The sequence below is a fragment of the Hordeum vulgare genome, unplaced genomic scaffold (genome assembly GCF_904849725.1).
Source record: "Hordeum vulgare subsp. vulgare unplaced genomic scaffold, MorexV3_pseudomolecules_assembly, whole genome shotgun sequence".
NCBI lineage: Eukaryota > Viridiplantae > Streptophyta > Magnoliopsida > Poales > Poaceae > Hordeum > Hordeum vulgare.
In genome coordinates this window covers 1-11,751 of record NW_025422652.1, presented here as the reverse complement: position 1 = coordinate 11,751, position 11,751 = coordinate 1, and the positions used below count along the sequence as shown (strand labels likewise).

Sequence of the window (11,751 nt, the reverse complement as noted above, 5' to 3'; positions counted from 1 at the left end):
CACTAGACTAATACTTAATTAATACTTAATTTAATATAAGTAGTTAAACAATTAACTAGACTAAACTTTTTATCATAGTACTTTGATAAATTAAGCGGGCGAGCGGCGGGAATCGAACCCGTATCTTCTCCTTGGCAAGGAGATGTTTTACCATTGAACTACGCTCGCTACGGTATATATTTTATAGCGTATATCCGCTTGGGTCGACCGTCTATGTCTGGGTCGACCGTTTCATTTCATTTTCTATTCTATTATATTAGATATTAGAGTTTTCCTTTTTTTATTATCTGTCAATGAATATTCTAATGGGAATTTCATAATACTGAAAGAGAAGAGCTAGCAATTCGGAACGCAAATTGCGTTTTAATACGTCTCACTATTCGAATTTTTTAAATGGCCTTTATTATTTCTTTTTTATGGGGTTACTAAATATTAACCAAATTTAATTTAAGAAATGAGAGAATTCAGAATAGCTACGAGAAAGACTAGTCCAATCCATAATGATGTACCGGAAAATACAACATTTTTATTATTTGACCAACCATCAGGAGAAGCAAATACAAGGGGTACACTAATTACTAAGACTGAGGAAGTCGCAATTAATGCAAAAACAGCTAATTGGAAAGCAATAGTCATATTTCTAATCCTCCAAGCTACCATCAAATAAAGTTGACTACATATTTGATCCCTCACTTAACCAAAATTGTAAAAAAATACAAGAAGTAGGAGGGGTTTAATCATGAATCCATTGATTCTTCTCTTTAATTAAAATTTATTACTTAACCTCTTTTTTATTTGGATATGGGGGTGAGAGGAGGTTATTTAGTCTTTATTTCACAAGCGGGTATAGCGGATCCTGTATCCGTGTATACAGTATACAGAGATATATCGAAAAGGAACTTGTATCTGATATCTTTCTAGAGGTTAATAAATATTTTTATTTTTTATATGGCTATGTTCTATTTGTAGGAGTAAAATAAGGATTAGGCGGTGGAGAGATGGCTGAGTGGTTGATAGCTCCGGTCTTGAAAACCGGTATAGTTCTAGGAACTATCGAGGGTTCGAATCCCTCTCTCTCCTTTTGCTTATTGAATACGTTTGTTTCTTTCATTTTTTTTTATTCTGTCCCTTATCTTTCTTTCATAAAAAGGAATGAATGGCTCGGCTAGATAGAATAACCGAGCCAGAACAGAAAAAAAGTAGAACAGGTATAAATAAGAAAATCTTAGTTAAGAGGGTTCATGTAAAGAACAGGTTCCAAATCACGATCGATTCCCTTTTCAAAACCTGCTGCAGCAGCTCGGGCTCTTCCTGCATGCCATAAATGGCCCACAAAAAAGAAGAATCCTAGAACAAAATGAGAAGTTGATAACCAACTTCTAGGAGAGACATAATTAACTGCATTGATCTCGGTCGCTACGCCACCCACGGAATTTAAAGAGCCTAAAGGAGCGTGGGTCATATATTCTGCTGAGCGCCGTTCTTGCCAAGGTTGTATGTCTTTTTTCAACCTACTCAAGTCCAAACCGTTGGGGCCCCTTAGAGGTTCTAACCATGGAGCACGAAGGTCCCAAAAACGCATAGTTTCCCCTCCAAAGATAACCTCCCCAGTTGGGGAACGCATTAGATATTTCCCTAAACCTGTGGGTCCTTGAGCGGATCCCACATTAGCTCCAAGACGCTGGTCTCTAACTAGAAAAGTAAATGCTTGAGCTTGAGAAGCTTCTGGCCCGGTGGGTCCATAAAACTCACTCGGATAAGCTGTATTATTGAACCATACAAAACAACAAGCGATAAAACCAAAGACAGATAAAGCAGCTAAACTATAAGACAAGTAAGCTTCTCCAGACCATACAAATGCACGGCGAGCCCATGCGAAGGGTTTGGTTAAAATATGCCAAATTCCCCCAAATACACAAATAAAACCCAACCATACATGTCCACCAATTATATCTTCTAAATCATCTACACTAACAATCCACCCTTCTCCCCCAAAAGGAGATTTTAGTAAATAACCAAATATAACACTGGGACTAAGGGTCAAATTGGTAATTTTTCTTACATCTCCCCCCCCAGGGGCCCAGGTATCATATACACCGCCAAAATAAAGAGCCTTGAGTACTAGAAGAAAAGCACCTAGACCTAACAAAATTAAGTGAATACCCAAAATTGTAGTCATTTTATTTCTATCTTTCCAGACATAACCAAAGAATGGAAAAGATTCTTCAAGAGTCTCGGGTCCCAGAAGCGCGTGATAAATGCCACCGAAGCCTAAGACTGCGGAGGAAATTAGGTGAAGTACGCCAGATACAAAGTATGGAAAAGTATCTAGAACTTCCCCCCCTGGCCCTACTCCCCAACCTAGAGTAGCTAAGTGTGGAAGTAAAATCAACCCTTGTTCATACATGGGCTTTTCTGGTACGAAATGGGCCACTTCAAATAGGTTCATTGCTCCGGCCCAGAATACGATTAATCCGGCATGGGCTACGTGAGCTCCAAGTAGTTTACCGGACAAATTGATAAGTCTGGCATTCCCAGCCCACCAAGCAAAGCCGGTGGTTTCTTGGTCACGACCAGCTAAAACGAAAGTTCCATTAAAGAGCGTTTCCACGTGGTAGAACCTCCTCAGGGAATATAAGATTTTCATGAGGCTGATCCTGAGCTGCCATCCACGCACGAATACCCTCGTTTAAAAGAATATTTTTGGTGTAGAAAGTCTCGAATTCAGGATCTTCCGCTGCACGGATTTCCTGGGAAACAAAGTCATAGGCACGTAAGTTCAGAGCCAAGCCAACTACGCCAATAGCACTCATCCATAAACCGGTGACGGGTACAAATAGCATAAAGAAATGTAACCAACGTTTATTGGAAAAAGCAACACCAAAGATTTGGGACCAAAAGCGGTTAGCAGTGACCATTGAATAAGTTTCTTCAGCTTGAGTTGGGTTAAAAGCACGGAAGGTATTTGCACCATCACCGTCCTCAAATAGAGTGTTTTCTACGGTTGCTCCATGAATAGCGCATAGCAGAGCCGCGCCTAATACTCCGGCAACTCCCATCATATGAAATGGGTTCAACGTCCAATTATGAAATCCTTGGAAGAAAAGGATGAATCGAAATATCGCTGCTACGCCAAAACTCGGCGCAAAGAACCAACCAGATTGCCCCAGTGGATAAATAAGGAATACCGAAACAAAAACAGCAATTGGACCAGAGAATGAGATTGCATTATAAGGCCGCAATTGAACAGACCGAGCAAGTTCAAATTGGCGTAACATGAAACCTATTAGTGCAAAAGCCCCGTGGAGAGCTACAAAAGTCCATAGACCGCCTAATTGACACCAACGAGTAAAATCTCCTTGTGCTTCTGGCCCCCATAGTAGCAACAAAGAGTGTGCTAAACTATTGGCAGGGGTAGAAACTGCTGCGGTTAAGAAATTACAACCTTCCAAATAGGAACTTGCCAATCCATGGGTATACCAAGAAGTTACAAAAGTTGTCCCTGTAAACCAACCCCCTAAAGCGAAATAAGCACAAGGAAAGAGCAATAGGCCAGACCATCCTACAAAAACGAAACGGTCCCTTCGTAACCAGTCATCCATAGTATCAAATAGATCATTTTCTTCTTTAGGAACTCTACCAAGGGCTATAGTCATAGTGATCCTCCTATTCAATTACTTCAACCATTTCCGAGCACCTCATATCACTTTCCAAGGCATATGATAGTTTTATATCTGTGGACGATTTCTTTCTCGTTCAATGCCCTTTTTCAATGGTCTCGAAGAGAGAAATTTTCCATTTTTATCTATGGAGTCACAACCGAGGTCGTTGTAAATCCATGAATTTGATTCGATTTGTTTTTCTTATCTTATACTTATAGAAATAAACCTTTGAATTCAGCATTATTCCAAGACTCCTATTTCAAAGTCTATCTTTTAAGGGAAAAATGAAAATAAAAGTAACCCCTTTTTTCCCATTCCCTCTCTATTGCATGGGGGGAAGAACTAAAATGGAGGATTCTGAAAAAAAAAAGGACCTTCGAAATCAATTTTTATGTGTAGCGCAAAGGAGTTGCGATTTCTTCTTATTCCTATAGAACATCTAGTAACAAGAATATGAAATCGTAAATAGCGAAAAATTCTTGTCTTGCGCGGTCTAAGTCTAAGGAAATACGAAAAATTCGCTTATACAATTTCATCTACATCGAATTTATATATCAGAATAGCGGATAGAGGCATCATTCAAGGAGTCAGGTCTACTTACTTTATGCTTCTTTCCAATTTTATGGTGGATTTGATAAGAACCCTTTTTGCTTTCTTGATAAATAATCGACAAAAAAAAAAAAAGCGTTTTTTTATATATAGCTTGTTTTATTATAATTATAACAAGTCCTATATGGAAATGCCCGCTAAAGAGAAAATCTATTTGATTGTCTCTCGGTCAATATCGATTTTTACAAAGAAAAAACAAGAATTTTCTTCTTTTTTTTATTAACATTAAGAAAAAAGAATATAACTAAAATGGAATTGGCAATATAATTTTTATAGACTTTTGAAAGAAAAAAAGGGGTTTTTTGCAACCGTTATTTCTTATTTCTTGCCTATATCATATCACGGAAACCTTTCGCTTTGGAACGTGGAGAGATGGCTGAGTGGACTAAAGCGGCGGATTGCTAATCCGTTGTACAATTTTTTTGTACCGAGGGTTCGAATCCCTCTCTTTCCGCTCCCTTGGATCATTTGGGACTTTCAAACTGGAAAGAATTCTGACCCCCGGATTTTCTCATAGATAAATGTACGAAACAAATCCAATTTGTAAGAAAAAAAAAAAATTGAATTTTTACTCCTCGCGTCCAGGATTCCGTCCTGGATCATTAGATAAGAATCCAAAGATAAAGAGTGAAACAAAGAATATCACTACTGTATAAACAAAAAGTTTGAGAGTAAGCATTACATAATCTCCAAGATTTTTTTTTAAGGAATAGATTACCAGTTTTTCCTTACCACACGGATCCACTAGGATGGTTTTTTTTGATACCTAAAAATGCAAAAATGAATTCTGGAAAAAAATTGCAAGAATTCATTTATAATAAGAACTCTTATCAATAGCAAAAATAGGGTTAGGTGGTATTGAATAGGTATTGTGTAGGTACCTAAAGGTACCTGCTCAACCTAGGTGCAGGGGAGTAGAAAGGCTGATCCAAATTTATTGCTGTAGCTACCCATTCAATGTAGAATAATTTCAATTTTAGAATTGAGGGTTCATAATATAAAAATATAAAACTTCTCGGCTTTTACCCATTTTAATTTTTTTTTTTGGAATGAACACATCATTCAATTTGGCATACAGAGTACTAAAGATTTCATCGAAAACTTACAGCAGCTTGCCAAACAAAGGCTAATAGAAAAAAGAATAGAGGTATAACAGGCATAATATCCACGATTGGATTGAAAATAGCATAAGCTTCGGGCAATTTGGCAAAGAAAAAACTAGTAGGATAAAGAACAGAATTAAAACAGATACAGGTTAAACTAAGTATATTAGGCATAACAAGCATTTCATTCTTGTAGAGTAAATAATTGGATTTTGATTGAGTTATTTTTTTAAGGGAAAGAAGGAAAAGGCAGATTCAAAATCTTTTTTTCTTCGGACTTTCCCAAACACAAAATACCTCCTTGTATTCGCACTCTCAAATGAGAGTGGAATAAATTCGACTTTCATATAATATCTTAATAGAATTCCATGTAATGATCAATGCATTTTTTTGATTCTATATTATCTGCATGTGTAGAATACTAGCAAGAGAATATCTCTTCTTTATTTATGTAATTGAAATGGTATTGACGAATAACAAATAAACATAATAGTGTTTATTAGTGTCGCATAAAACCCGAAATGGGGCGTGGCCAAGTGGTAAGGCAGCGGGTTTTGGTCCCGTTACTCGGAGGTTCGAATCCTTCCGTCCCAGATTGTTTCTGATGAAACAAACGGTGAAATCATATAGTACTCCGTATGAGACAAAAGTTTATTAAAGAGAATAATGATATCTTATGTTTTCTCAGAAAACATAATAAAGTCTTAAGTCCAGTCAAATTGACTACCTTTATTTTCATGAAAAAAATGGGATCTAGCAGGCACATTCAGGATATGCCTCTACTATGATCACTTAATAATCACTTAATAATCACTTAATCATATTTTTTTCTTCCTTTTGGTCTTCGAGTCGAAGAAGTACCAAAAACAATTAACTACCAAAAACTTTCAATCTATTCATTGGAATAGTTTATTTAGTTATTATAGTTAATTGTTTTTGGTACGGAAAAAATATATTACTAATAGAATTCTAATTCTAGTAATTAAATGAATTAAACTTTTTTGGAGGTTGATAGTTTATTTATTGAGGAAGAGTCAATCCTTCTCTTCTCACTTCAAGATTGATCATCTCGAGCCATCCGTTGAGGGTGGAAATTTAATAATAAATAAGTTTTAAGCAAACTTGTTTAGTCGTCTTTTTCTATGTTTCATTCATATGATAGAATTCGAATATGGGTTTAAATAAATTGGATCTTGGCGGAGGCTTCCCGGATAAATACTTACTTTCTTTTATCCATATTGCTCCATAGATAGCAAGTTTTAATTTTAATTAGTATACAAAAAACAAAACCAATGACTATTCATGATTCCATCCATATTGGATCAATTTTCTATACCACTTTGCAATGAAAAGAGGAATGTTTGTTATGGTAAAACTTCGTTTAAAACGATGTGGTAGAAAGCAACGTGCGACTTGAAGGACATGATCGATTGTGGATTTTGCTATCCATCATTTTCCATAGTAATGAAAATGCTCTTGGCTCGACATAGCCTGTTCTATTCGTTCCGAACCAAATTTGCGCAGGGTTTAAGTAACATAGTACACGATGGAGCTCGAGAGGACAGAGTTTATTTTTTATCAAGGGAAAGAATCTAGGGTTAGTGAAAACTAATAAATTAGGCCAACTTTGTCAGTCTATCCTTAATATAGAAATAAATCGAAAGGTTAAAATACGAAGAAAGTCCAATAAAAGTATATCAGAATCAATCCCCCTTATTAGATTTCTATAGAAGAGATAAATGCTTTATCGAAGGAAATAAGAAAAAAGGGTATGTTGCTACTCTTTTGAAAGAAAAAAATAGGAATTCCCGAAGTAATGTCTAAACCCAAGGATTTCACAAATCAAAGATAAAGGATTCCAGAACAAGTAAACACAATTTTCAATTGTCTCAACAACAGAGTTGGATCAGAATAAGGAATAAAAGTCAATTCGTTCGAAATGAGACAAAGAAAAGAGTTTAAAGACGACTCAAAAATTTTTGAAGGATTTTGCCTTCGAAGTTTCTCAGGCAGAATTAGCCAACTTGAGTCATGAGTATAAATGAAATTTGTTTTTTCTGTAAGGAAATTAATGGACGTCATAGTCTAATTTCTATTATTATCGACAGAAATTCGAATCATTTTCTCGAGCCGTATGAGGAGAAAACCTCCTATACGTTTCTAGGGGGGGCGTTGTTTATCTACATCTATCCCAATAAGCTGTCTATCGAATCGTTGCAATTGATGTTCGATCTCGAAGAGAAGGAAGAGATCTTCGAAAAGTAGGTTTTTATGATCCGATAAAGAATCAAACTTGTTTAAATGTTCCAGCTATTCTCTATTTCCTTGAAAAGGGTGCTCAACCGACAAGAACTGTTTATGATATTTTAAGGAAGGCGGAATTCTTTAAAGAAAAAGAAAGAACTTTGAGTTAATTGAAGAACTAAATGAATAAAAAAGTAGGATAGGAGAAGATTATTAGTATTCCTCGTTGTCTAATTATTTAGACACAATTTACCTCTTTCTTAATCCTATTTGGATTTATATCGTGCCAATCCAACATAAGCCCCTATTTTATTTACTTTTTCTATCTAATTTGTTTTCTTACCATTGTATTTCCATTGACAAAGGTCTATTGAACAAATAGAATTTGTAGATAGATGGGTCTCTTTATCCTCACTCCATATTTAATTTTTCTGCTTACACTTCGCTCAAATGATAAGGGTGTTCCTCTTGCATGTATTCTCATACAATATAATATATATTTTTTTTAATAAAAATCGCTAAAAAAAGGAGAATTTGGCCATCGTGATTAGGGTCGCTCTTTTTTTTCACTTTAGTGGAATTTAACCGGACCTGTTCGTTTTGCCATTTGAGTGTTTTTCATGGTCGATAAAATCTTTCTTTTGATGTCTTGCTAGTTCAATGTTTTGACAGAAGCGCGCGGTGTAATTCCATTGATTTTTGGATTTCGATCGTATCTAAGATCCTTTTTTTATCTGGGTTGCTAACTCAATGGTAGAGTACTCGGCTTTTAAGTGCGACTATGATCTTTTACACATTTGGATGAAACAACAAATTCGTCCAGACTCTTGGTAGAGTCTAGAAGACCACGACTGATCCTCAAAGGTAATGAATGGAAAAAATAGCATGTCGTAATAAAATCAATCTTTTTTGAATGGAATCCAAAATTACGATTTTCTGGGTCTAGTGAATAAATGGATAGAGCCTGGCTCCAATTCTGGTAAAATAAAAAGCAACGAGCTTAACTTCCTAATTGGAAGGATTCCCCGCTCTAATTAGACGTTAAAAATAGATTAGTGCCGGATGTGGGGAAAGGTTGGGTTTTCCTATGAGTGGACCCTTTATTTTTTCTTTTTTTTTAGAAATCCTAATTATTCTTGATTATGGATTGAATAAGGGATGTTATGGATTGAATGTGTAAAAGAAGCAGTATATTGATAAAGAGGCTGTATTCCAAAGTCAAAAGAGCGATTGGCCTGCAAAAATAAAAAACTTGTTCTGTTCTTTTTTGTAATTTAGAACAAACATAAACTAATTCGGTAGAAAAGGAGCGGAAAAAGATCCGTGGATTAGACTCCCTTTCTTTCCAGGGTTTGTATTAAAAATGCAACACCCTGTTCTGACCATATTGCACTATGTATCATCATTCGATAAACCGAGAAATGCTTCTTCTCTCTGATTCAAGTAGAAATACAAATGGAAAAATTCGAAGGGTATTCAGAAAAACAGAAATCTCGTCAACAATACTTTGTCTACCCACTTCTCTTTCAGGAGTATATTTATGCATTTGCTCATGATTATGGATTAAACGGTTCTGAACCTGTGGAAATAGTTAGTTGGAATAACAAGAAATTTAGTTCACTACTTGTGAAACGTTTAATTATTCGAATGTATCAGCAGAATTTTTTGGATAACTCGGTTAATCATCCTAATCAAGATCGATTATTGGATTACAAAATTTTTTTTTATTCTGAGTTTTATTCTCAGATTCTATCTGAGGGGTTTGCGATTGTTGTGGAAATCCCATTCTCGCTACGGGAATTATCTTGTCCGAAAGAAAAAGAAATACCAAAGTTTCAGAATTTACGCTCTATTCATTCAATATTTCCCTTTTTAGAAGACAAATTTTTGCATTTGGATTATCTATCACATATAGAAATACCCTATCCTATCCATTTGGAAATCTTGGTTCAACTCCTTCAATACCGTATCCAAGATGTTCCATCTTTGCATTTATTGCGATTCTTTCTCAACTACTATTCGAATTGGAATAGTTTTATTACTTCAATGAAATCCATTCTTTTTTTTCAAAAAGAAAATAAAAGACTAGTTAAATTCCTATATAACTCTTATGTATCAGAATATGAATTTTTCTTGTTGTTTCTTCGTAAACAATCTTCTTGCTTACCATTAGCATATTCTGGAACTTTTCTGGAACGAATCCACTTTTCTAGGAAGATGGAACATTTTGGGATAATGTACCCTGGTTTTTCTCGGAAAACCTTATGGTTCTTTATGGATCCTCTTATACATTATGTTCGATATCAAGGAAAGGCAATTCTTGCATCAAAAGGCAGTTTTTTTTTGAAAAAGAAATGGAAATGCTACCTTATCAATTTCTGGCAATATTATTTCTTTTTTTGGACTCAGCCGCGAAGAATCCATATAAACCAATTAGCAAACTCTTGCTTCGATTTTATGGGATACCTTTCAAGTGTACCAAAAAGTCCTTTGTTGGTAAGGAATCAAATGCTGGAGAATTCATTTCTCATAGATACTCGAATGAAAAAATTCGATACCATAGTCCCCGCTACTCTCCTCATAGGATACTTATCAAAAGCTCAATTTTGTACTGGATCGGGGCATCCTATTAGTAAACCCATTTGGACGGATTTATCAGATTGGGATATTCTTGATCGATTTGGTCGGATATGTAGAAATCTTTTTCATTATCATAGTGGATCTTCGAAAAAACGGACTTTGTATCGACTAAAGTATATACTTCGACTTTCATGCGCTAGAACTTTAGCTCGTAAACATAAAAGCACGGTACGAACTTTTATGCAACGATTGGGTTCGGCATTTTTAGAAGAATTTTTTACGGAAGAAGAGCAAGTTTTTTCTTTGATGTTCACCAAAACAACTCTTTTTTCTTTCAGTGGATCACACACTGAGCGTATTTGGTATTTGGATATTATAGGTATCAATGACCTGGTCAACCCTCTTAATTAATCATTAGACAAAACTAATAAACAGGAAAGGGTTGATAAATGATCAAGAAAAAACTTTCATATTTTTCATTCTGAAATGTTCCTTTTATTATAATAAAGAGTAGGTGAATCAACTTACTAATTAAAAAATTAGTAGAACTTCCTCTTTGGAATAGAATATTGGCTATTTCTACATAGGGAAAGTCGTGTGCAATGAAAAATGCAAGCACGATTTGGGGAGGGATTTTTCTCTATTGTAACAAGGAAGATTATCTACTCCATCCGACTAGTTCCGGGTTCGAGTCCGGGCAACCCATATAGAAAAGACCCATCAAAGTTTTTAACTTTTACTCACTTCATTTACAAATACAAAATTATTGGTTTGGTTAATTTATTTATATGGATAGCCAATCTTTGGGCTGACTTGGTTGACATTGGTATATAGTCTATGTTATACTGTTAAATAACAAGCCTTCTATTATCTATATTCTAGTTAATACGTGTGCTTGGGAGTCCTTGCAATTTGAATAAACCAAGATCTTACCATGACTGCAATTTTAGAGAGACGCGAAAGTACAAGCCTGTGGGGTCGCTTCTGCAACTGGATAACTAGCACTGAAAATCGTCTTTACATCGGATGGTTCGGTGTTTTGATGATCCCTACCTTATTGACCGCAACTTCTGTATTTATTATCGCCTTCATCGCTGCCCCTCCAGTAGATATTGATGGTATTCGCGAGCCTGTTTCTGGTTCTTTACTTTATGGAAACAATATTATCTCTGGTGCTATTATTCCTACTTCTGCGGCGATCGGATTGCACTTTTACCCAATTTGGGAAGCTGCATCTGTTGATGAGTGGTTATACAATGGTGGTCCTTATGAGCTAATTGTTCTACACTTCTTACTTGGTGTAGCTTGTTATATGGGTCGTGAGTGGGAACTTAGTTTCCGTCTGGGTATGCGTCCTTGGATTGCTGTTGCATATTCAGCTCCTGTTGCAGCTGCTACTGCTGTTTTCTTGATTTACCCTATTGGTCAAGGAAGCTTTTCTGATGGTATGCCTTTAGGAATCTCTGGTACTTTCAACTTTATGATTGTATTCCAGGCAGAGCACAACATCCTTATGCATCCATTCCACATGTTAGGTGTAGCTGGTGTATTCG

At 35.8% G+C, this 11,751-nt stretch overlaps 3 protein-coding genes and 3 non-coding genes across 6 annotated transcripts; 4 read left to right on the top strand and 2 right to left on the bottom strand.

The window, feature by feature from the left end:
- Positions 1-97: 97 nt before the first annotated feature.
- TRNAG-GCC lies at positions 98-168 on the bottom strand. The gene has a single exon. It is a non-coding gene; the product is annotated as a tRNA-Gly (tRNA).
- An 824-nt stretch (positions 169-992) lies between these two features.
- Positions 993-1,080, top strand: TRNAS-UGA. Its single transcript has one exon. It is a non-coding gene; the product is annotated as a tRNA-Ser (tRNA).
- A 1,384-nt stretch (positions 1,081-2,464) lies between these two features.
- LOC123421985 (photosystem II D2 protein) lies at positions 2,465-3,660 on the bottom strand. Its single transcript, XM_045107642.1, has one exon. The coding sequence runs from the start codon at positions 3,654-3,656 to the stop codon at positions 2,595-2,597; it is 1,062 nt and encodes a 353-aa protein (XP_044963577.1). The 5' UTR covers positions 3,657-3,660; the 3' UTR covers positions 2,465-2,594.
- A 977-nt stretch (positions 3,661-4,637) lies between these two features.
- On the top strand, positions 4,638-4,725 carry TRNAS-GCU. The gene has a single exon. It is a non-coding gene; the product is annotated as a tRNA-Ser (tRNA).
- A 4,348-nt stretch (positions 4,726-9,073) lies between these two features.
- On the top strand, positions 9,074-10,702 carry LOC123421982 (maturase K). Its single transcript, XM_045107638.1, has one exon. The coding sequence runs from the start codon at positions 9,074-9,076 to the stop codon at positions 10,607-10,609; it is 1,536 nt and encodes a 511-aa protein (XP_044963573.1). The 3' UTR covers positions 10,610-10,702.
- Positions 10,703-10,987: 285 nt separating this feature from the next.
- Positions 10,988-11,747, top strand: LOC123421986 (photosystem II protein D1-like; the record flags this gene model as incomplete). Its single annotated transcript, XM_045107643.1, has 1 exon — positions 10,988-11,747. A coding segment is annotated over exon 1 (615 nt), but the record flags the coding sequence as incomplete, so codon positions are not given.
- Between the last annotated feature and the right edge of the window lie 4 nt (positions 11,748-11,751).

Coding starts and splice junctions, on each gene's coding strand:
- LOC123421982 (XM_045107638.1), top strand. CDS start 9,074: ATGGAAAAATTCGAAGGGTATTCAGAAAAACAGAAATCTCGTCAACAA.
- LOC123421985 (XM_045107642.1), bottom strand. CDS start 3,656: ATGACTATAGCCCTTGGTAGAGTTCCTAAAGAAGAAAATGATCTATTT.